Source organism: Entelurus aequoreus, linkage group LG24 (genome assembly GCF_033978785.1).
Source record: "Entelurus aequoreus isolate RoL-2023_Sb linkage group LG24, RoL_Eaeq_v1.1, whole genome shotgun sequence".
NCBI classification, from domain to species: domain Eukaryota; kingdom Metazoa; phylum Chordata; class Actinopteri; order Syngnathiformes; family Syngnathidae; genus Entelurus; species Entelurus aequoreus.
Window position 1 is genome coordinate 22,643,858 of NC_084754.1, and position 26,411 is coordinate 22,670,268.

The following is a 26,411-nucleotide window of genomic DNA, read 5'->3' on the forward strand; positions in this document are numbered from 1 at the left end:
TCAGTACCTGTATTATGATTTCCCTATCAAATAAATATATATTACAAAACAAAAGTGACATTACAATAACTCAACTACAATTCATCTAATCATTTATTCTGTTGGAGGTTAGAATTTGTCAAATTTGGTAACTGCAATACAGTCGTCCCTCGCTTATCGCGGTTAATAGAGGGGTTACGATTATTTGTACATTTCCCACAATGCATTGCAGATATCCATTAAGGGCGGAAGTTAGTGAAAAGCTAATTGTTTCCGATGATATGTCCAATAATATTCATAATGCAGACGAGGTGGAAGGAATAAAACACGAGGTAGAAGGAGTAAAACTAGCTTGTATCGCATTCCTAAGCGTATTTCTGGACGAACGGAAGCGGCTGAAAAGAAAAGTTAACGGCGAAGACGAGCGTGGATTGCTACAATAAACCGAGACGTGACGTGCTGAAGACTTCGTGTTTGTTCGGATCATTTCAGGTAAAACCTTTTGTAACTAAAAATAAATTACACCCCTGCTTTGCATTAACTTCGTGGGCGTGGTCGAAAAATGTTGACATTAGTTGTATTGATTAAAAAAAAATATTACTCACTTCTCTAACTTAGACTGTAGCCTCCACATAAAAAAAAGTGAAGCGACATGCCTTACAGCAGCAGTCCCCAACCACCGGGCCGCGGCCCGGTACCGGTCCGTGGATCGATTGGTACCAGGCCGCACAAGAAATGTAAAAAAAAATACTTTTTTTTTTTTTTAATTAAATCAACATAAAAAACGCAAGATACACTTACAATTAGTGCACCAACCCAAAAAACCTCCCTCCCCCATTTATACTCATTCACACTCATCCGCACAAAAGGGTTGTTTCTTTCTGTTATTAATATTTCCGGTTCCTACATTATATATCAACATAGATCAATACAGTCTGCAGGGATACAGTCCGTAAGCACGCATGATTGTATTTTTTTATGACAAAAAAACCCCAAAACATACCATTACGATTTTTTTCGATTCAACACGATTCTCGATTCAAAAACAATATTTTTCCGATTCAAAACAATTCTCTATTCATTTAATACATAGGATTCCAGCAGGATCTACCCCAGTCTGCTGACATGCAAGCAGAGTAGTAGATTTTTGTAAAAAGCTTTTATAATTGTAAAGGACAATGTTTTATCAACTGATTGCAATAATGTCAATTTGTTTTAACTATTAAATGAACCAAAAACATGACTTATTTTTTCTTTGTGAAAATATTGGACACAGTGTGTTGTCAAACTTATGAGATGCGATGCAAGTGTAAGCCACTGTGACACTATTGTTCTTTTTTTAAATTTTTATAAATGTCTAATGATAATGTCAATGAGGGATTTTTAATCACTGCTATGTTGAAATTGTTACTAATATTGATACTGTTGTTGATAATATTAATTTTGTTTCACTACTTTTGGATTGTTCTGTGTCATGTTTGTGTGTCCTCTCAATTGCTCTGTTTATTGCTGTTCTGAGTGTTGCTTGGTCGGGTTTGGTTTTGGAACTGGATTGCATTGTTATGGTATTGCTGTGTATTGTTTTGTTGGATTGATAACAAATAAATAAATAAATAAAAAATAAAAAAATAGATTTCTGAAAAATGACAATCGATACTGAATCGTACAACGTGAGAATGGCGATTTGAATTCGAATCGATTTTTTCCCACACCCCTATTATCCAGGGTAAATCCCACCTAACCGTATCTTTGTCCACACACACAATGGTCGTTTGAATGTACAGGGTGAGTGGAGTGAGTGGATTTTGGAACGGTACGAACCAAAATCGTATCATGCCCATTCATTTTGAATGGGGGAAAATTCCTGATAATACCAGGTAATCAGTGAATTTTCGGAAATGGGAAACATGCTGGCTTGAATGACCAGGGTAAGTGGAGGGTGTGGATGGTGGAACCCTGTTTAATTTCCAGAATGCTCCAAAATTATTGAAAAAGTATTTACCAAAAGATTAGATACATTGATAAACATATTACAATATGGATACAGAGAAAACATTTCAACAGCAATGGCATTGATTGAAATAAAAGTATCGTAAACCGTGTGCAGCTTCGACACAATCAAGCACGATATTCTCTTCGACAAATTAGAACGTATTGGCATTAGGGGTGTTCTTCTGAATTGGGTAAAAAGCTACTTAAAAAAAGGTGGAAACCATTCAGAGGGTTGAGTTAATCTCTGTATCCACTTTTCTCTTTTTTGACAGAAACATTTTGGGAAAATGAGGGTGCCAAAGCTTGATGTGTTCAAGGCAGAAGACGTAAAATGGCAGGTTTTACGTTTCATTTGGTTCAAGGGGGAGGAGCCACAGTCACGCTTCACGGTGTACCTCTTGCTTGGCCCCACTATAAACTGTTCGCTTGCCTAACAGACTTGCTGTTGCACATTCAACGGACACATTTAGAACAGCAGTTTCTTTCATTTAAACGTTGCGGCTCATTTTTAAACGTAGCAAACTCATCTCGTGGGCCGGGTAAACCTGTTCGCGGGTCTTAGCCGGACCACGGGCAGTGCGTAGGAGTGGTAAAGCACATTTTTAGGAGTTATTCGATTCCCGGGCTCGGGGTCTTTCTATGTGGAGTTTGTATGTTCTCCCCGTGACTGCGTGGGTTCCCTCCGAGTACTCCAACTTCCTCCCACCCCCAAAGACATGCACCTAGGTATAGTTTGATTGGCAACACTTAAATGTCCCTAATGTGTGAATGTTGTCTGTCTATCTGTGTTGGCCCTGCGATGAGGTGATCCAGGGTGTACCCCGCCTTCCGCCCGAATGCAGCTGAGATAGGCTCCAGCAACCCCCGCGACCCTGATAGGGACAAGCGGTAGAAAATGGATGTAAAATAAGATAATTCAATGAGCTGGAAAACATCCATCAAATACATACAACATAGAGTGGCAAGAAATATTTGAATAAATGAATGAAATAAGTTTATTTCAGTCATATAATCAACCATCAACCCTTAACCATATTATGTGACCAGTTTAACAGTACAGATTATACATATTTAACAATCATACACATTTACACACTAAAATAAAATAAAATAAAAAGAATGACCGAAAAAGGAATAGGCTGAAGCCAAAGCTTATATTTGCCTATCCTACACCTCCACTGAAAATAAGATTGCCTGGAACATCAACGTTTATAAAAAAAAAAAACCAATGGCATGAAAGTAGGGCTGCAACTAATGATTAATTTGATAATCGATTAATCTGTCGATTATTACTTTGATTATTTGATTAATAATCGGATAAAAGAGACAAACTACATTTCTATCCTTTCCAGTATTTTATTGAAAAAAACCAGCATACTGGCACCATACTTATTTTGATTATTGTTTCTCAGCTGTTTGTACATGTTGCAGTTTATAAATAGAAGTTTATTTTTAAAAAAAATAAAAAATGCCTCTGCGCATAGCATAGATCCAACGAATCGAGGACTAAATTAATCGCCAACTATTTTTATAATCGATTTTAATCGATTTAATCGATTAGTTGTTGCAGCCCTAGATGAAAGTAATTGTTACTATATTTTATAATTGTCTATTATTTCACCTTTCAAGGTTTTCTTAAACCTTAACAAAGAACTACATGTCTTCAGGTCATCACTGAGCTTGTTCCACCATTTAACTCCTAAAACTGAAATACATTTGTATTTCATATTCGTTCTTACTTTACCTATTTCAAATATAAATATTCCCCGTAAATTATAGTTTTCTCCTCTTAATTGAAATAACTTAAGAATGCATTATATTTCAGTAATGAATAAATTGAATAGGGCAGAATAACTCCTGAATCAAAAGTCACAACATACTCTGTACTGCTCATTGATGTTATTGTACCAGAGTTATTGTGTAGAGATATGGGGAAACAATTACAACAGTACACTTGATTTGATAACAGTACTGCAGAAAAGATCAGTGTGAATAATACATTAGGCAGGATATAGAGAATACAAATCCTAGTCGAACCTCGGATTCAGGAGGAGCAGTGGTTTTTGTCCTGGTCGTGGAACTGTGGACCAGCTCTATACTCTCGGCAGGGTTCTCGAGGGTCCACGGGAGTTTGCCCAACCAGTCTACATGTGTTTTATGGACTTGGAGAAGGCATTCAACCGTGTCCCATGAGAAGTGCTGTGGGGACTGCTCAGAGAGTATGGGGTATCCGTCTGTATGATTGTGAAGGTCCACTTCCTGTATGATCGGTGTCAGAGCTTGGTCCACTGTAAGTCGGACCCGTTTTCAATAAGGGTTGGACTCCACCAGGGCTGCCCTTTGTCACTGGTTCTGTTCATAACTTTTATGGACAGAGTTTCTCGGCGCTGTCAAGGGTGTTGAGGGGATCTGGTTTGGTGGCTGCAGGATTAGGTCTCTACTTTTTTGCAGATTATTTGGTCCTGCTGGCATCTTCGGACCAGGATCTTCAGCTCTCACTGGATCGGTTTGCAGCAGAGTGTGAAGTTACTGGGATGAGAATCAGAACCTCCAAATCCCAGTCCATGGTTCTCGTTCGGAAAAGGATGGAGTGCCATCTCCGGGTTGGGGCGGAGATTTTGCCCCAAGTGGAGTAGTTCAAGTACCTTGGGGTCTTGTTCACGACTGAGGGAAGAGTGGATCCTAAGATCGACAGGCGGATCGGTGCGCAATAATGCGGACCCTGTGTCGATGCATTGTGGTAAAGAACGAGCTGAGCCAAAAGGCAAAGCTTTCAATTTACCGGTTGATTTACATCCCTATCCTCACCTATGGTCATGAGCTTTGGGTTATGACCGAAAGGACAAGATCACGGGTACAAGCGGCCGAAATGAGTTTCCTCCGCCGGGTGGCGGGTCTCTCCCTTAGAGATAGGGTGAGGAGCTCTGTCATCCGGGAGGAGCTCAAAGTAAAGCCGCTGCTTCTCCACACGGAGAGGAGCCAGATGAGGTGGTTAGGGCATCTGGTCAGGATGCCCCCTGAACGTTTCCCTGGGGAGGTGTTTAGGGCACGTCCGACCGGTGGGAGGCCACGCTGAAGACCCAGGACACGTTGGGGAGACTATGTCTTCCAGGTAGCCTGGGAACGCTTCGGGATCCCCCAGGAGGAGCTGGACGAAGTGGCTGGGGAGAGGGAAGTCTGGGCTTCCCTGCTTAGGCTGCTGCCCCCGCGACCCAACCTCGGATAAGCGGAAGAAGATGGATGGATGGACAAATCCTCTGTTCATTGATTCTAAAATATTGAAATTAACTGATCTTGTACATCTTCAAACTCAAAAAAAAAAATCATGTACAAAGCAAATAACAACAGACTGCCCAGAAATGTGCAAAAGAAGAGAAATACAATCTTAGGAATATACTAAATGGAACCTTTATAGACATGCACAACTTTGAAAGCATTTAGTCAATTTATCTGTGTATACCGGTATGTGGGTTTAAACTATGGAATGGACTGAGTAAAGAACTTTAAACAATGTACTAACATGAGCCGGTTTGAGAAACATTACAAGCAGATGGTGTTTACAAAATATACAAAAGAACTGTTGAAGTAAAGTGTTGGATATTATCATGTACTCATTCTGGGAATGGGGAAGAATAAGAATAAGGTCTGTTTTATACTCCTTTTGAATTATTTATTTCTTATATCTCGCTACTCTGTCCCTCTACCCAGTGAATCTACACAACTCTGCCTCTACACTACTGGTCGAGACGGATGGCCACCCCATCAAGCCTGCGTTTCTTCCCACAGGTAGTTTTTCCTTACCTACGTTGCTTAAGTGCTTGCCTATGTGGGGTTCAGTTGGTTCTTTCATTCTTTTCTATTTGGAATGCTGCTTATGGCACACGGGTGGGACCAGACAAGCTTTGCATCGTCACACTCCTGTTGGACGGTTGATCCTTTTAGCAAAAACGTGTGCTTGTGAAGTTTCAACATGTTCCCAAAATAATAAATGGATTGAATGAAAAATGGACATCACTCTACCTGAAAATGCAGAGTTCTTGTAACATTACTCATTAGAACATGTGAAATACGGTGGTAGAGTGGACATAAATTAAAATGGTTTTATATTTCTATGCATCCATTGTTAGTTTGTTATTGCTAAGGTAAAACACAAAATCAAATCATTCATAACCCGTCTTGACTTTTCCTTAAAAAGCATTTTAAGCCCAGTCAATAGGAGGCGCTAAAAACATCAAGCAACAGAACATACATTTTACTTTGATGGTACGACCAGAATTAATTTGTTAAGTTTTTAAACATGGTGGGAGAAATGTTTGAAATAAATGTCAAAAGATTGAGTGATACCATATGAAACATTTTATGGAAGGCCAGCACTTACAGTAATGCAGCAGTTCACAAAGGATCTGACCATTAAAAATCATCTTTGAGGTTAGAGCTCGATACAGGTGAGATTTGAAAAACTTTGGGGAAACCACAATAGGAACTCGTCATGATTGTCTAGAGAGAGACTTTTTTAAATTAAATGAAACACAAATGCAAAAAGTTGCACGCAAAGATTCAATTTCACTGGATGACAACGTCAAACTGGAGCAAAAGAGACAATCAAGATTTCAATCAAGTCAATTACAATTAAACCAGAAGGACAATTCGATAGTTTGGCAAACAAATGGTAATACTTTTTAAAAAAGGGGCAAACACAGAATTTGGCACTTTGGAAATAAAGGAAAAACAGATGTTGTCTAACTAGCGTGCAGAAAAAGACTAAGGACAATTGAAAAATTCAGACCAACACAAAACATGACCTTTGAGCCTGATTATTCAACACCATAAGGACTAAATCCTGAAGACTCAAGAAAATACAATTAGTCATTAAAGAACAATAATCGAAAATAATGTATTTAAAACGTCCCTGGCACTTTATGCGAGACAGATAACTTACTAAAATATAGTTTGTCATGTAACATAATCAACCACGAGAACATAGTCAAGTTTTAATTACATGCAGTAAATGTACGAAACAACACAAAAAATTGTATCAATATGAGCTTATTGAATTCAAAGCTTTGCAGACTATCTTAGACCACACGCTCTGTATATCCTGTTTAGCCTCTTCAATACAATAATCACACTTGATGTCTTGGCTTCTTTAAAAGATAAAATACAAAAGTCAATAAACATTCTGAGTGATCTTTGATACGTAGTTAAAACTAATATATCAAATTATTTTAAATAGTTTACTTGAAAAAAAAAAAAAGTCTGAGATGACTTCTTAAATGGAACACGGCCCAAATAAAGGTTATTGGCTGAGAGGTATCAAAATGGCTGCTGCGCCTTCAAGTTGCGTTATGTCCAAGAGAAGGATTTTGGCGAGCAAACCCTGCATCACGGCGAGAAAAGCACTTTCTTTATGTAGGCCATAGTGGTGACATTCAACAGCATGTTCACATGCTCGTTCCCTGGAAGCTCTTGCAAGCTCACTGGCTGTTTCTGAAGCCCCGCCCACCGCTTGCATTGGGTGGCGCTTAGCAGGTTGACCGTCCCATCACCGTCGCCCCACACCACGGTGGGCTCGACGTCAGGGAACTTAGCCGAGTACTGGAAAGCTTCCGACGTGGGAACGCCGGTCCCGTACAAGCAGTGGACGGTCACGCCAGGCGGTGTGAGGTCAAAGAGCAGCGACTCCGTGTCCTGACGCATTAGCCAGCCATCCTCGAAATCTATGTCGGAGTATAAACGCTTGTAGTCCATCACCGTGTAGTTGGTGGTGGGCGTCTGGATTAAAACCTGCAGGTGCACGCAGAAAGACAAAAACTGATTTAACTTAGTGCAATTGAAGGTTTTATCGGAACAGAATTACCAGCATGTTATCCAGGTACGTTAAATTGATAAAAACATTGAAGCGCAATTTTCTGCAGCAGCCGGTTTTCTTAATGTAGTCGGAGGTATCGACTGCACACGCTGTGCTATAAAAGCACCATCACGTGATGGATATGTCAACAGGAATCATTTTCATTGAAGCAATCTTTTTATTCTTGTTTTATGGCGGGGCACTCAAGCTACATTATCGCCACCTGCTGTATAGGAGTGTGAACCAGAGTTCCCGCCCTTCTCCCTCCCTCACATACGGTACATATACTGTACATATTTACCTTCTCATACTAAATCCTCCATCTTGCCTTTGTGGCCGTGGGGGTGTGACAAAGGCCGTGGTCAATATTACATAATCGTATAATTTGCATAATCTGCAATGATTATTAAGATTAAGATTAGTTTATTTCAAAGGGGACAATGCAATTTCATAAAACACATGACTACACATGGTTAAAAAAGCCAGAATTAGCTAGAAGGCTAGTTTTCATCTGTAGTCGCCTGGCCATGACGTAAAAAAGGCAGTAAAATTACAATTTAAAAGAAAAAGAGAGAAAAAAAACAGCACACAATATATATATACGATATGATAAAAAACAAAATACAACATCACAACATAACATTTATCTTAGCATCAAAACAGGCTCATCTTTTAGTGCTAGCAGGCAGCTGTAGGCATTGATAAGACACATTTAAAACATTTTTGTGAAGGCCAAATAATGCAAATAATTTTTACAGTGCTGAAGAAGAGCGTTCATTGACTTCAATGGGGGAGCTTAGAGTGGGTAGTTCCACTGCAGAGAAACGAGACAATCATTGGATAAATGCTCGGCTTTGTCCCGCTCATGGACTCCATGCGTCACCGGAAGTGAATGAGAAGTTGGCTCGGCCTTGGATGCAGGGCTTCCGCATGATGATTGGATGATCTGTTTGAGGATTAATCCCTTTTTGATTGACCGCAAAATGAGCAAATCAGCGATCTTGAAATACAAACTACTGCCAGAATATTTTTCAACATTCATTCTGTTGCTCCTTGTTGTTGTGGAGAATTTTACAATCCTGCAAGTTATATGTTATTGGTAAAATCTAGCATCTTTATATCGTGTATCTGTTATTGGAGACTGTACACGTGTTTAAAGTAGTAGTAGTAGTGTTTCGAGACAATGAGCTTTCTGCTATACGGCCAACAAGCTGCAACAAATAAAAAAATAGAGCAAAACCATATAATATAAGAATAAATATGTTATACCAATTAATAATAACACATATGTGTCTTTAAATGTGAGAATACATTTTTTTTGTCTTTAAGAAAATAAATGCATCTTAGCTCATTATGCAAAATCATGATGTCATATTGACCCATGTCCAGGCCACGCTCCTACCACCACAAGTATATTGGCAATCAGGGGGAAACCCCGATTATTATACAAACCCCGTTTCCATATGAGTTGGGAAATGGTGTTGGATGTAAATATAAACATACAATGATTTGCAAATTCTTTTCAACCCATATTCAATTGAATGCACTACAAAGACAATATATTTGATGTTCAAACTCATAAACTTTATTTTTTTTTGCAAATAATTAAATTAGAATTTCATGGCTGCAACACGTGCCAAAGTAGTTGGGAAAGGGCATGTTCACCACTATGTTACATGGCCTTTCCTTTTAACAACACTCAGTAAACGTTTGGGAACTGAGGAGACACATTTTTGAAGCTTCTCAGGTGGAATTCTTTCCCATTCTTGCTTGATGTACAGCTTAAGTTGTTCAACAGTCCGGGGGTCTCCGTTGTGGTATTTTAGGCTTCATAATGCACCACACATTTTCAATGGGAGACAGGTCTGGACTACAGGCAGGCTAGTCTAGTACCCGCACTCTTTTACTATGAAACCACATTGATGTAACACGTGGCTTGGCATTGTCTTGCTGAAATAAGCAGGGGCGTCCATGGTAACGTTGCTTGGATGGCAACATATGTTGCTCCAAAACCTGTATGTACCTTTCAGCATTAATGGCGCCTTCACATATGTGTAAGTTACCCATGTCTTGGGCACTAATACACCCCCATACCATCACAGATGCTGGCTTTTACACTTTGCGCCTATAACAATCCGGATGGTTCTTTTCCTCTTTGGTCCGGAGGACACGACGTCCACAGTTTCCAAAAACAATTTGAAAAGTGGACTCGTCAGACCACAGAACACTTTTCCACTTTGTATCAGTCCATCTTAGATGAGCTCAGGCCCAGTGAAGCCGACGGCGTTTCTGGGTGTTGTTGATAAACGGTTTTCGCCTTGCATAGGAGAGTTTTAAAGGCCTACTGAAACCCACTACTACCGACCACGCAGTCTGATAGTTTATACATCAATGATGAAATCTTAACATTGCAACACATGCCAATACGGCCGGGTTAACTTATAAAGTGCAATTTAAAATTTCCCGCGAAACTTCCGGTTGAAAACGTCTCGGTATGATGACGTTTGCGCGTGACGTCACGGAGTGAATGGAAGTATTCGGACCCCATTGGATCCAATACAAAAAGCCCTGTTTTCACCACATAATTCCACAGTAATCTGGACATCTGTGTTGGTGAATCTTTTGCAATTTGTTTAATGAACAAGGAAGACTGCAAAGGAGAAAGCTGTAGGTGGGATCGGTGTATTAGCGGCGGACTACAGCAACACAACCAGGAGGACTTTGAGATGGATAGCAGACGCGCTAGCCGCCGACCTCACCTTGACTTCCTCCGTCTCCGGGCCGCCGACCGCATCTATGATCAGGTGAAGTCCTTCGTCGCTCCGTCGATCGCTGGAACGCAGGTGAGCACGGGTGTTGATGAGCAGATGAGGGCTGGCTGGCGTAGGTGGATAGCTAATGTTTTTAGCATAGCTCTGTCGAGGTCCCGTAGCTAAGTTAGCTTCAATGGCGTCGTTAGCAACAGCATTGTTAAGCTTCGACAGGCTGGAAAGCATTAACCGTGTAGTTACATGTCCATGGTTTAATAGTATTGTTGATTTTCTGTCTATCCTTCCAGTCAGGGGTTTATTTCTTTTGTTTCTATCTGCATTTAAGCACGATGCTATCACGTTAGCTCCGTAGCTAAAGAGCTTCGCCGATGTATTGTCGTGGAGATAAAAGTCAGTGTGAATGTCCATTTCGCGTTCTCGACTCTCATTTTCAAGAGGATATAGTATCCGAGGTGGTTTAAAATACAAATCCGTGATCCACAATAGAAAAAGGAGAAAGTGTGGAATCCAATGAACCCTTGTACATAAGTTACGGTCAGAGCGAAAAAAGATACGTCCTGCACTGCACTCTAGTCCTTCACTCTCACGTTCCTCATCCACGAATCTTTCATCCTCGCTCAAATTAATGGGGTAATCGTCGCTTTCTCGGTCCGAATCGCTCTCGCTGCATTTTAAACAATGGGGAAATGTGAGGAGCCCTTCAGCCTGTGACGTCACGCTACTTCCGGTACAGGCAAGGATTTTTTTATCAGCGATCAAAAGTTGCGAACTTTATCGTCGATGTTCTCTACTAAATCCTTTCAGCAAAAATATGGCAATATCGCGAAATGATCAAGTGTGACACATAGAATGGATCTGCTATCCCCGTTTAAATAGAAAAAAAATATTTCAGTAAGCCTTTAACTTGCACTTACAGATGTAGCGACCAACTGTAGTTACTGACAGTGGGTTTTTGAAGTGTTCCTGAGCCCATGTGGTGATATCCTTTACACACTGATGTCGCTTGTTGATGCAGTACAGCCTGAGGGATCGAAGGTCACGGGCTTAGCTGCTTACGTGCAGTGATTTCTCCAGATTCTCTGAACCCTTTGATGATATTACGGACCGTAGATGGTGAAATCCCTAAATTCCTTGCAATAGCTGGTTGAGAAAGGTTTTTCTTAAACTGTTTAACAATTTGCTCACGCATTTGTTGACAAAGTGGTGACCCTCGCCCCATCCTTGTTTGTGAATGACTGAGCATTTCATGGAATCTACTTTTATACCCAATCGTGGCACCCACCTGTTCCCAATTTGCCTGTTCACCTGTGGGATGTTCCAAATAAGTGTTTGATGAGCATTCCTCAACTTTATCAGTATTTATTGCCACCTTTCCCAACTTCTTTGTCACGTGTTGCTGGCATCAAATTCTAAAGTCAATGATTATTTGCAAAAAAAAAAATGTTTATCAGTTTGAACATCAAATATGTTGTCTTTGTAGCATATTCAACTGAATATGGGTTGAAAATGATTTGCAAATCTTTGTACTCCGTTTATATTTACATCTAACACAATTTCCCAACTCATATGGAAACGGGGTTTGTATATTCTAAACGTATTACATTTAATTAATAACACGTGTACAAGGCTCCTCCTTTGCCTATTGAGTATGCTGTAATGTGTAATTTTATATATATATATATATATATATATATATATATATATATATATATATATATATATATATATATATATATATACACATTAGGGCTGTGAATCTTTGGGTGTCCCACGATTCGATTCAATATCGATTCTTGGGGTCACGATTCAATTCAAAATCAAATTTTTTTTTTTCAATTCAACACGATTCTCGATTCAAAAACTATTTTTTTCCCGATTCAAAACGATTCTCTGTTCATTCAATACGTAGGATTTCAGCAGGATCTACCCCAGTCTGCTGACATGCAAGCAGAGTACCGGTAGTAGATTTTTGTAAAAAGCTTTTATAATTGTAAAGGACAATGTTTTATCAACTGATTGCAATAATGTCAATTTGTTTTAACTATTAAATTAACCAAAAATATGACTTATTTTATCTTTGTGAAAATATTGGACACAGTGTGTTGTCAAGCTTATGAGATGCGATGCAAGTGTAAGCCACTGTGACACTATTGTTCATTATTTATTCATTTTTTATAAATGTCTAATGATAATGTCAATGAGGGATTATTAATCGCTGCTATGTTGAAATTGCAACTAATATTGATACTGTTGTTGATAATATTCATTTTTGTTTCACTACTTTTGGTTTGTTCTGTGTCGTTTGTGTCTCCTCTCAATTGCTCTGTTTATTGCAGTTGTGAGTGTTGCTGGGTCGGGTTTGGTTTTGGAATTGGATTGCATTGTTATGATATTGCTGTGTATTGTTTTGTTGGATTGATTAATAAAAAATAAAAATTAAAAAATAAAATAAATAAAATATATAAATAAATTTAAAAAATCGATTTAAAAAAAAAAGACAATCGATTCTGAATCGAACAACGTGAGAACCGCAATTCGAATTTGAATCGATTTTTTCCCATACCCCTAATACACATACAGTATATATGTGTCAAGGGTGATGGGTCAAATGCAGAGAATAATTTCGCCACACAATCATTGGTACTTTAACTTATATGTATATATATGTGTATGTATATATATATATATATATATATATATATATATATATATATATATATATATATATATATATATATATATATATATATATATATATATATATATATATATATATATATATATATATATATATAGCTATAAGCTAATGCTAGCTTTAGCTACTTTGCGCTAACATTGTCGTTCTTCTCAGATATTCTCATTTGGATTTTTAAAGAGGAAAAAAACACACCTGATCTTTGGGCCAGGTGTGGGAATAGGGTAGGAGCCAAGAGGTAGACACAGCTGAACGTTGCTGAGAGCGAATCTTCAGCGGTCCAATCACTGGGATGCCATTATTGTCACCTAAACACACACAGAAGAAACCTGAGTTAAGACGTAGAACGTAGACTCATCTGATATTTGTGATTAATTACAACTATCATGGCTCATCTTCCAGACTTTGTTGATATCACCAACAAAGGCTACTTAAAGTACAAACATGAACATGTAACTAATTTGGAGTTAACTCAGGTTTGTAGTATGATGGTGACACATGCAATTTCTTCTCTCACCAGAGATGATCACGCGGAGTGTCTTGGTCACACCTGCCCACGGTGCCCCCAAAGCGATGAAAGCTTTGATGTATTTGTCTTTCCAGGCTTGCGGCTGATGATTGAGGAAATATAAAGTGTACATATTGCCCATACTGTGAGCGATCAGGACCACAGGCCCACCCGCCTTGTCTGCCATCTCCTCAATCATCTTCTGCAACGCCAGGAAGTACTCCTTATTCTCGTCTGTCCACAAAGCAACAAGAGAGTAAACTCTTCATTTGTAGTAAAGAAATTTCATTTTACTCATTTATATGAAGCGTCAACCAAGACAGAAGTGTGCGTGCGTGCTTGTGCTTACTGGGTGCTTTCCTCCAATCATAGGGAGCTCCTCTGACATTGTCACCTCGTGTGTAGCCCCAATCCTCCAGCGCCTGTGCGATATTAAAGAAATACATACCTAGAAGGCAGACATTAGCATAACATGGCTTTAGTGGAATTAACGCAGAATAAAAGTTTCCAATCACAATTTTAGTCATGTTTACTTGACAAATAACAGATAGGTTTGTCTTCAGGTGTCTTTATTGGTCTGTAACCACAGACTCTGCTCATTTATCCAGAAAAAGAACATTTGTGAACTTTAGTTGGATATGAGGGTCTGGTTCAATCATGTCCTAAAGATGTTCGATAGGTTGGATGTCGCCACTTCTTCCATACCAAACTCAACCTAGCAGTCCTTAGACCTCAATTAGTGCAGTCATATGTGGGACAGAACATGACCTTCCCCAAACTGTTCCAACAAAGCACAGAATTGTGTAAAATGTCTTAGGAAGACATGACTGTCCTGGCTGACTGACTGGTTGATTGATTGACATACAGTGGAACCTTGATGTACAAAGTTCTTGATTTACAAACCACAGTACGTACATTTAATTTAGACATTGTGTGTCAGAGCACAGCAATTGCAGGCGGGCTCATGGATCTCTAGGGCTCATTCAGTCAGCATAGTGCTGCTGTTAGCTACTGTGCTACTTTGTGTGCCTTTTAAGTGTTTTCCCCCCAGACATGTTTCTAGTTTTGCTAGCTCAATAGGAGTCCAGAGAAAGCAATGGACAAGCTATGAGTAGTTTGATACATTCAGGAATTATCCACAGCGGTCGACAATTCAGGTTGTTGGAATCAGTAACCAATGTCAACCAAGAAGAGGACGAAATAAATAATCTGATTCTTGATTTACTTTTTTTTCCAAGGCTTGTTGGTCAACATGCAGCCTTGTACTCACCCACACTGCGTTTACTGGGGTCCAAATACTCCACTGAGTATGTCTGGCCAAATCCAGGGACGCTGATGTTTACGCCAGGTGGTGATGAGGTGGTGTGTGTGGTCCGGTTGTAGATCAGCCTTTACATAAAAAAACAGGTACATACACGCACACGTGATACAGGAATTAGAAATTGATTAGTGTTAGTTCTGTTTTTGTGAGAAGACAGATCCACAATTACACAAGGAAATAACACATTTTCATGCAAATCTGTCACTATGTATGACACAGTTCTCTTTTCTTAACATGCACGTTTCTTCTTTTTACGAGACCATAGATAAGAATAACCTTTCCAATTGAACAGCTGTTTTTATCAAACAAAATAAATAGCGTTAATCTACGGTATTTAGCTTATGTACACAATGGCGCATGTCATTTCTGTCTCTGCATGTTTGCAGATTTTCAATACTCTGCTGTCTTTATTGCACACAATGAAGCGATCACATTTATTTTGTGACATCATTATTGTAGTCAGCTTGTGAAGAGTTTTGACGGATATTATTTCTGTTGATTCATTTTATAAAAAGGTGACAGTTAATATGTGCAACTGGAGAAGAACGATCACATTACATTACAGTCAGTCTTTGTATGAGTGTATACAGCAATTACAAAAATGACTTATGCTAAGACGGATAACTGAAGACGGATAGGTTTACTCAAAACAGAAACCAATCTAAACAATAATACACACTAGAACGAAAATTAACTTTGAACAATATAAAAATAATGAGGAAGATGCGAGCCTGAATGGTTGTTAAACCTATGACTTGTAGCTGTAAACTTGTTTACATACAGACAACAAAGGTTTATTGATGTAATGATTGGATGTTAACAAAACTATTTTAGTTTGGTGCAAAAAAACATCACTGCTACAGATAAAGACTTAAGTTACAACATCAGCCAAAAGCATTCAATAAAGGTTGAGTGTCAAAGTTCACTGGTAGTTTTCGTCACAACTCATATAAACATATTGTTATATTTTTATTAGGAGACTTCTACAATAAATTATGATTAATGCTGCATAACACTGAGTATATAATACAACATACAAATGCCTGCTGTTGAAACAAGTTTTGTGGATAGGTGCTCAAGTGTTTGTTATGAATTACATCTGTTACACCACCTCTCTCTTTCCATATCCTTCCAAAGGTCTGTTTGTCCAATAAAGATGGCTGGCTAATGGTTCAAAGACTCAACAAGGTCATCAAATCCATCCACCTCATAGTCCGTAAACAACATGACTTGACCCCACTTCTTCGAACTATTCAAACATCAAGTAAAGAGGAATACAATGTGAAGTTATGATGGGGCTGCCTCGTAGAATTTCGGTTCCCACTTCGCTGACTCTTGATTAGGAGCAGCATCGACTATTGTATATATCCATTCAAATGTTACCCTCAGACCATGAGACAAAAACTGACACCTGTATTTGATGAGTGATTTTACTATGGCCAGCCACTCGGTTCTAGTAGGGTAATCCCTCATGATGGGGATTTTTAAAGCTAGTCCCTCCAGGGATAAGTATTTGATTACATTTGTGTGGCCCCTATGCCATACCTTATGTTGTCTATCCAGCAGTCAATGGCGACAGGCACCAGCTGCTCCAGGTTGAGCCACAAAGTGAAGAAGGCGGCTGTCTTCTTGTAACAGATGTAATGAACCACGCTGGGTTTATCCAGCTTCGCCTCCAGCTGGTTTCCCAGGTCTCCAGGAACTGTAACAATGTAACAAGTAAACATTTTAATAAAAAGACACACACCGCACATAAATTCTAAGTTCTTTTTGCTTAACACTTTTCAACAGATTTAATTATTTAAAACTCCGCAAGGCAACATCTATGTGAATTCTATTGTTAAAGATAAGCAATGTACGGTAGAACCTCAACTTAATTGGTTCTGTGATGGAGCGCTGAAATCAAAACACCTGTATCTAAATTCAACGCCACCCATTGAAATTAATAGAAGTCACTAACACCACAATTTATACACACCGCAATTTTAACATGTCTTTCAAAAGACAAACAAACTTTCAGAAAGGGAAATATTGTACAAAAATGTTTAGTATTGTTGCCGGTTTTTAAATGATTATTTATTGAGTTTTATGGGCAGAATCGAGGACCTCCAATTGGCTCCATTGTAAGCAGACTTTTTTCCTCGTTAATTTACGAGTTAGAATGCATTAAAAAAATACATCCGTCATGTTTTTCATAATGATTGTGAACGATAGGCAAAATTCCAAAAGAAGTGCATTTCCCCTTTAACATTTTGTGAGTAGTGTGTTCAAGATACTAACTTCTCAAGCACTTCCCCATTTGTCCTGCAGGAGAAAAATTGCCTTTTTTTCCCCACTGTAGCGCTCACGCGGCCACGCCCCCCTCCCCTTTCTCTCCCTCCTGCAATGTTGGCCACTTGTCTTCTGCTTAGCTTCTTTTCTGGCGTCTTACTGCTTGCCGATCAAGCCTATGTCTGCATCCCTCGGAGTGTGTGCTCATTAAAGGAGGGCAGCGAATTTCATGTTCCGAGATTTCATGAAATAACAACGCGATACAGATCGATGGACATAAAGATGACAGAAAATATTTCTCTGACCAAAAATCCACACTTTTTGAAACTATATTGTCAAATAAGAGACTTATTATATAAGTAAAAAAGAAGAGGAAGCATTCCTATACTTTCTGTAACATCCAGGAAGAAATGTCAGCCAGCTTGAAAACGTCTCGCTTATAAGCTACGTGAAGGAGCCCCGAATGTATTTATTTAAATGTTCGCAATATACTAAAGTTTCTCACAAAGAAACCGTTAAGTGTAATAAATCCATAAACTTTTATAAAAATAGAATAGATGGCGAGTTATTGTGAACCATTTTTACCAATTTTCCCAGGAGATTTTGCATATTTTGAAATGCAAATGTTGCTGCTCCTCTGACCCATAGAGTAAGACACACATAATAATGGTGTCTGTGAAATCCCCTGATGTCGTCGCTTGGTGCTAAATAACCACAATATTAGCGCCGCATTAAACATTATGTCGCTATTGGTCTGACATTTCTTTAAAGGGGAACTGCACTTTTTGGAATTTTGCCTGTAATTCACAATCCTTATAAATGATAAATGGGTTATACTTGTATAGCGCTTTTCTTCCTTCAAGGTACTCTAAGCGCTTTGACAGTATTTCCACATTCACCCATTCACACACACATTCACGGCAGGAGCTGCCATGCAAGGCGCTAACCAGCAACCAGCAGGAGCAAGGGTTAAGTGTCTTGCCCAAGGACACAACGGGCATGTTTGACTAGGATGGTAGAAGGTTGGGTTTGAACCCCAGTAACCAGCAACCCTCCGATTGCTGGCACGGCCACTCTACCAACTTCGCCACGCCGCCCCTTATGAGGGACATATGTCTTTTTTATGCAGTCTAACTCCTAAATAAATGTAATAAAAGTCAGCTTACAATGGGGCCAATGGGAACTATGACGTCATTGCGTCTATTCTGACCATAAAACCCAATAAATAACCATCCAAAAAGCGAGAGCAATATTCCATTTAAAATGAATGACCTGAATATTAACCATGTATAAGCAATATTGTATTAAAAGCGTTAACGTTAAGGACCCACATTTAGTGGCGCATTCATCAGAGAGAGGCAATTTCCTTATGCTGGCTGTATTGACATCATTGGCTGCTGAGCTGCTTTCTTGCCTTGGTGCTTGTGAAAGTTTATTCTAGATTATAAATTATGCCTCTCACCATGACAGTAAAGAATGAGGACATAAACTGAGAAGTTGGTCAACTTTGACAGCCAAACTAGATCCGGAGATGGCGACAAGCACACGCGTAAGATGCTGGTTTGCACCCACCATTGTTTTTTACCTTTTCGCAAGCATTATGAGTCTTTCTTCATCTAAAAGAGTATACTGTATATCAACAGTCTATCAGTCAGCATTCTATTGAGAGCAGACATTGTACAGTAAGTGATGTTTTATTATGTTTGTTGGCACTCATGATCCCTGCAGTGAGTAGTAATTAGTGATGATGTTGAAGGAGGGAGCTGAGCCAGAAGGCAAAGCTCTCGGTCTACCGAGCTATCTACATTCCTACTCTCACCTATGGTCATGAAGTGTGGGTAATGACCGAAAGAATAAGATCGCGGATACAAGCGGCCGAAATGAGTTTCCTCAGAAGGGTGGCTGGCATCTCCCTTAGAGATAGGGTGAGAAGTGCAGTCACCCGAGAGAGACTCGGAGTAGAGTCGCTGCTCCTTCGCTTGGAAAGGAGCCAGCTTAGGTGGTTCGGGCATCTCGTGCGGATGCCTCACGAGCGTCTCCCTAGGGAGGTCCTCGTTGCACGTCCCACTGGGAGGAGGCCCCCCGGCAGGCCAAGGACCAGATGGGGGGATTACATCTCCTCTCTGGCCTGGGAACGCTTCGGGATTCCCCAGGAGGAAGTCGCAAATGTTGCTCTGGAGAGGGAAGTCTGGGGGTCTTTGCTGGAGCTGCTGTCCCCGCGACCCGATTCCGGATAAGCGGTTGAAGATGGATGGATGGATGGTTGAAGGAAAAAGTGAACGTTGTGATGCACCGCCATACACTTAAAATTATCAAAATACATACCGTATTGTCTGAACTATAAGGCGCACTTAAAATTCTTTTTTTTCCTCAAAACTTGACAGTGCGCCTTATAATCCGGTGCGCCTAATGTAAGGAATAAGTTTGGTTGAGCCCTCCCACCTCGAAGCTATTTTGTTTGGTACATGGTGTAATGATAAGTGTGACCAGTAGATGGCAGTCAAACATAAGAGATAAGTGTAGCCTGCACTATGATGGGTCTCAAGTAAACGACACCAACATTTTAAATGTTCCATTGAAAATATAGAACATTACACACGGCGCTCAAAAATCTATCAAAATGTTTTAGTACGACTTTGGTAAGCTATGAAGCCGCACCGCTTGAAGGATTGTCGGCGCATTAAACATACGAGTATTGTTATGGTGTGTGTGTAAGGTAAGACATGTTATCTGGCATTTTGTTTTGCAATATTATGCAACAGCAACTTTTCTTACCTTCTGGTACCTGCTGATCTGTATTTGGGATCTGCCGAAATCCTGAAAAATTGCGCGCGTCTGCGCCGACACCGTAATGGATAAGCTTCTTTTTCTCTATCTTGTTATGTGACATTCATCTTCCGCTGTTGCCATTTCTAATAAAAAGTAGTCAGGGCCGGCCCGTGGCATAGGCCGTATAGGCAAATGCTAAGGGCGCCGTCCATCAGGGGGCGCCACGCCAGTGCCACAAATGTTGGAGGAAAAAAAAGAAAAAAAAAAGTTGGTACTATTATTTCTAAATACATAAAATAATCCCACGTTAATTAAAATGCAAAGTAAAGCCTATTTAATAGAAATATTATTTGTTACAACATTACGCCCCCCCTCCCCCGGCACGGTGCGCCCCCTCCGTTCCCGTATCATGACTCTTTTTGGACGTCACCACATAAAAAAATCAACACAAGATGTCAAAACGGCCAAAACTGTCAGGTGCCCAGGGGAGAAAAGAAGGGGAGAAACGAGAAAAAGACAGAGGTAGCAGGTAGGTAACGTTAGCCTACATGAAATTATTTGTCTGTTACAGAATGTGATAGTAACCTGTCTTTTTAGCATTAAGCTAATGTTACATGATTCGGCAATTGCTAATCAATAAATAGCTAGTTCTGTTTTAACGTCGGGTTAATATTGTGGAGGGGGCTAAATTGTTATGGAAAATAATAATGTAACGTTAGGTAATTACAGTACTCCCTGGTGTACAGTAATTTGTAAGTCATTCTAGTTAATGCAATATTAAAAAGCACAAATAGAGAACTCTGTAGGATCCCCTTTTTTTGTGATATAGTTGTTAAAGTCATACTGGTTTGATATCTTGTTTTGTGCAGTGCCTTATTTATATTGTATTTTTAATTTATTTTATGCAACTTGTTGACACGTTTTATTTTGTGTTTATGTATGTAAAAAATATTGTATTTCATATATTCATTTTTTATTTTTTGTATTCATTTATTTATCCATATTTTTTTTTATCTTGTTAACTATTCTGATTGTTAATTTGCTTTCTTTAAGTAAAAAAAAAAGGTCAAAGACAAAGCTATTCGGTTTCTTGTGAGTATATACACTTCACTGCCGATGTGGGGGGGCGCCACCTAAAATCTTGCCTAGGGTGCCAGATTGGTTAGGGCCGGGCCTGAAAGTAGTGTAAACTTCTTACTTATATCTGTCAGTAAACTCGCCATAAAAGCGCTAAAACATACCTGCGTAGTGAGTTTATATTATTCACCCAAGGTACTTTAGTCACTAGAGAGTTCCGGTCGGACGGTTTTTCACGGGACACATTTCCGGCGTTGTTATTGCACTAGTGAGCCACGGATGAGGAGATGCTGCTCCGTTATTGATTTAAGTAAAGTCTGAATGTCATTAAAACAGTTAGCGCCATCTTTTGACACTTCTTCCACTCCCGTCCTTGTATGCTACACCGCTACAACAAAGATGACGGGGAGAAGACGCTGCCGAAGGTGAGCCACGTAAATAACACCGCCCACAAAACGGCGCATAAAGCGGCTTGAAGATGATCTGTAAAACATAATCTATGCAACATTTTGACCAAAGAATCACCATTACATGTTATGTAGACCACAAGGAAGTGTTTTCAATTAAAATAATAATAATAAAGACTCCTTTAATGCGCCCGATAATCCGGTGCGCCCTATAAATGAACAAAAAACAAAAATAGACCATTCATCAGCAGTGCGCCTTATAATTCGGTGCACCCTATGGTCCGGAAAATACGGTACATAATACAGGTTATTATAAATGTGCCTGTCACTACATTACATATATACGTACAGTGTGTATATAAAATGATCATGGAGGTGTTTAGAGTTTTTTTTTTTTTAGAGTGCTTTATAGAGCGACTTCCATTGACTCCATTGCAAGCAGACTTTTGCTCGCATTTATTTACTAGTTAGAACGGGGGTCAGCAACCCGCAGCTCTCGAGCCGCACGCGGCTCTTTAGTGCCACCCTAGTGGCTCCCTGGAGCATTTTTTTAAACAGGATTGAAAATGGAAAAAGATGGGGGGGAAATGTTTTGTTTTTGTTTTAGTATGTTTTTTGTTTGAGGACAAACATGACACAACCCTTCCCAGTTGTTCGAAAGCCCACTGTTTAATATGTTTGTGTGTATGCTTCACTGATGAGAGTATTTGGTCAACATAATTTTGTCCCACTAATTTCGGCGGTTCTTGAACTCACCATGGTGTGGACTGTGACGCAACAGTTTGTTTACATATAAAATCTTCCACTCCTTCTTTGTCTCATTTTGTCCACCAAAAGTGTTATACTGTGCGTGAATGCACAAAAGGTGAGCTTTGTTGTTGTTATTGACTTGTGTGGAGTGCTAATCAGGCATATTTGGTCAGTGCATGACTGCAAGCTGATCAATGCTAACATGCTATCTGGCTAGCTGTATGTACATATTGCATTATTATGCCTCATTTGTAGGTATATTTGAGCTCATTTAATATCCTTTACTTTTATCCTCTTTGTACATAATTTAGTTTTGCATGTCTCATGATACATTATCTGTATGTGATATTGGCTGCATTTCAGATAGTTGTTTGTGTGCCATGTTGTTCCAGACCACAGCAAACATTACTTAGCTTACCAAAGATTGTAATAAATCTATTACAAGAAGACAGCCTGCCGTTTCCTTTAACTTGGACACACACATCTATACCTTTGGCCATTAAAAGCCAGTAATTTCCAGGAGTTATCTCACCTTCTGAGTAGCCTCTGATTTACTAATGTTTTCCAATGATGTACAAATGTGTAGAATAAATATTCAATTTCAACATTTCTGTGAAAGAGACGAGACTTGCTTCAGCCTGCGACACTTAGTCATTTTGATAGGCTATTATAGCTAATATAGACACTTACATCATGTGTTGCCTTAATTATAACACTTATATACGGCTTTTAATTTTTTGCGGCTCCAGTCAGATTAGTTTTTTGCATTTTTGGTCCAATATGGCTCTTTCAACGTTTTGGATTGCAGACCCCTGGGTTAGAACAACAACAAGAACATGTGTAAGGATTGTGAATGGTAGTCATAATTCACCCCCAAAAAGCGCAGTTCCCCTTTAACAGATTGTCCATCTGTTTACTGACTTATACTATTCATGTTTAAATAACTTTAACAAAAAATAAATGTCATCACCAAAGTTTTCAGCCTCCTTGACTACAAATAATCAGTATCGGTCCTCTGTAATCCCAACACCCAACCTCATGTAAACAGAGCAAGAACAAGATAAAACTACCTTTGATCAGTGTAGGAAGGGGATTTCAGATAGTTGTTTGTGTGCCATGTTGTTCCAGACCACAGCAAACATTACCTAGCTTACCAAAGATTGTAATAAATCTATTACAAGAAGACAGCCTGCCGTTTCCTTTAACTTGGACACACACATCTATACCTTTGGCCATTAAAAGCCAGTAATTTCCAGGAGTTATCTCACCTTCTGAGTAGCCTCTGATTTACTAATGTTTTCCAATGATGTACAAATGTGTAGAATAAATATTCAATTTCAACATTTCTGTGAAAGAGACGAGACTTGCTTCAGCCTGCGACACATAGTCATTTTGATAGGTTATTATAGCTAATATAGACACTTACATCATGTGTTGCCTTAATTATAACACTTATATACGGCTTTTAATTTTTTGCGGCTCCAGTCAGATTAGTTTTTTGCATTTTTGGTCCAATATGGCTCTTTCAACGTTTTGGATTGCAGACCCCTGGGTTAGAACAACAACAAAAACATGTGTAAGGATTGTGAATGGTAGTCAAAATTCACCCCCAAAAAGCGCAGTTCCCCTTTAACGGATTGTCCATGTGTTTACTGACTTATACTATTCATGTTTAAATAACTTTTAACAAAAAATAAATGTCATCACCAAAGTTTTCAGCCTCCTTGACTACAAATAATCAGTATCGGTCCTCTGTAATCCCAACACCCAACCTCATGTAAACAGAGCAAGAACAAGATAAAACTACCTTTGATCAGTGTGGGAAGGGGATAAAGAAAGGAATGGTAATGGCATTAAAGTTGCTGTAGAAAGCAACAATTGGCCTATTAAAAAGAATCACATGATGAAGTGAATCATGGCTTTTAGCACAGGGCTTTCTGATCGTCTGCAATATGAATCATATGATTAGACTTTCGGTAAACAAGATGTAGAAATCAAGAATATAAATGCCATATAATAGCTTAACCCATTATAATTTGGGAATGTACGTGGTGCGTTGCTGTTTTAGTCATTTGTCGAATAAACATTAAAAATGAATGTAAACTGACCGGACTAGATTAATGTTCAAAACGCCAGAAATAATAAGATTTACTGAACATATACTAACGATATTTTACCAACATGTTTTTGCTAGCAAACAAATTAGATGATTAGAAATCCTTCGGTTATTTGAAGTCTGGTTCGGCCAGTCTTGCTTGTTGTCACCCATCATTAGTCGAAGGTTGACATTTTCCAATTGTGCAACGTGAGCCACAAACACTTACCGAGGACCACTGGGGGTCCCGGGGACTGGCACGGCGTGTTCCCCACGCATTTCCCAACAGGACTGCCGTAGCTCCCTCCAGAAAACAGCAACAATAACACGCCGAGTGTAAGCAGGGAGAAAGCGGTTATCCGCTGGCGACTTGCCATGACTCCTGATGTTTCATAGCAAACAAGACATGGCCGTCAATCAAGAGACGCAGCGGGAACTCATCTAGTCTTGTTTACCTAACGTCTAGGAGTTGAGGCTCGCTTGGGTGACAATACTGATCACGGGGTGCACTATAGATAGCAGAGAAATCCACCTCGCGAAGCAACTTCAGTCAAGTCAGAAGTAATGGAACTAAGATACATCGAACATACAGGAACTACGGTTGAAACCATAGACATCTCCGCCTCGGCCGCTGCTGCCTATTGGCGCGGACGAGCCGTGGGGCCGCCATCTTGAACCGGTCAACATCTCTATCAAGTGTCAAGCGCAATGAAATGTCAGCGCATTTAAACCATCATAACTTTCTAGATACCTAACTCATTTTCACCCGGTTGTATAATGCAAACTTCATTCATGTAGTTATGATAGAGGCCAAATTAATTGTCGTATTTTAATATTCACAGGGGGATTAACAATAATACAAATATTCTGATTTGACACTTTAAACACATATTATATATAAAAGTGTATATGTATATTTATAACCTATACCAGTGGTTCTTAACCTTGTTGGAGGTACCGAACCCCACCAGTTTTATATGCGCATTCACCGAACCCTTCTTTAGTGAAAAATAAAATGTTTGTTTTTTTCAAAATCAAGAAAAAGTTATGTTTTTTACTTGTGCACAAAATGAACCGGGCATGAACATCCCCTTGTTCAAAGAACAAAACCAACACAGTGCATGAACTCACAACAAATTACACCCTTTACACACAATACCATGAATTGATTAAAGTGGACCCCGACTTAAACAAGTTGAAAAACTTATTCGGGTGTTACCATTTAGTGGTCAATTGTACGGAATATGTACTGTACTGTGTAAACTGTACTGTTTCATATAATGTATTCTCTTCCTTTGCAATTTGCTAGTAAAAGTTTCAATCGATCAATCAAACAACCTGCAAATCAGATGGAAAATTAGAGGGAACATTGTTTGGGGGTATCCATAATACGCTGATAGGGAGAAGTTTTTATTTACACGATAAGTCGGATGTGTCTTTACCTCCGTGGCATAAGCTCCGCCGAACCCCTGAGGCCACTCACCGAACCCCAGGTTAAGAACCACTGATCTATACCTATGAACTTATGTTTTTTATAACCTACTCTATTCATACCCCTTTCTTTGTAAATGATGCTGCTGTGGTACTCATTGAACTAAATATGGTACATTGGATGGATGGATGGATGTACACTATAGTTTCACGCCACCTCATGTGTGTGGTATGACAAAGGTCCTTGTATATATAGAGTAGAATAGAATATGACATATACATATATATGGTATACATACAGTATATACTGTATATATGTATATATGTATATATATATATATATGTATATATGTATATATATATATATATATATATATATATATATATATATATATATATATATATATATATATATATATATATATATATATATATATATATATATATATCAGAATCAGAAATACTTTTTTAATCCCCGAGGGGAAATTTAAAATTTT

At 39.1% G+C, this 26,411-nt stretch overlaps 1 protein-coding gene and 1 long non-coding RNA gene across 3 annotated transcripts; one reads left to right on the forward strand and one right to left on the reverse strand.

Annotated features, from left to right (window-relative positions):
• Window positions 1–154: 154 nt before the first annotated feature.
• Window positions 155–16,847, forward strand: LOC133641765 (uncharacterized). 2 transcript variants are annotated; one of them, XR_009824337.1, is made up of 4 exons: window positions 155–471; window positions 5,680–5,757; window positions 15,032–15,200; window positions 16,252–16,847. It is a non-coding gene; the product is annotated as an uncharacterized LOC133641765 (long non-coding RNA). The 2 variants fall into 2 exon arrangements; XR_009824338.1 differs by lacking the exon at window positions 15,032–15,200.
• Window positions 6,305–25,009, reverse strand: LOC133641764 (phospholipase A2 group XV-like). The gene is made up of 7 exons (XM_062035750.1): window positions 24,713–25,009; window positions 16,660–16,816; window positions 15,064–15,182; window positions 14,143–14,241; window positions 13,803–14,027; window positions 13,481–13,593; window positions 6,305–7,755 (listed from the first exon to the last, which is right to left on the reverse strand). Exons 1-7 carry the CDS (start codon window positions 24,858–24,860, stop codon window positions 7,354–7,356), a joined length of 1,263 nt encoding a protein of 420 aa, XP_061891734.1. The 5' UTR covers window positions 24,861–25,009; the 3' UTR covers window positions 6,305–7,353.
• Window positions 25,010–26,411: the final 1,402 nt, after the last annotated feature.

Excerpts from the sequence above, each read along its gene's own strand:
- LOC133641764 (XM_062035750.1), bottom strand. The coding sequence starts at position 24,860 with ATGGCAAGTCGCCAGCGGATAACCGCTTTCTCCCTGCTTACACTCGGC. Across the intron at positions 15,183-16,659 it reads TGCTGGATAGACAACATAAG|GCTGATCTACAACCGGACCA; the intron begins GTATGGCATAGG and ends TTTTATGTAAAG. Across the intron at positions 14,242-15,063 it reads CCCCAGTAAACGCAGTGTGG|GTATGTATTTCTTTAATATC; the intron begins GTGAGTACAAGG and ends TCTGCCTTCTAG.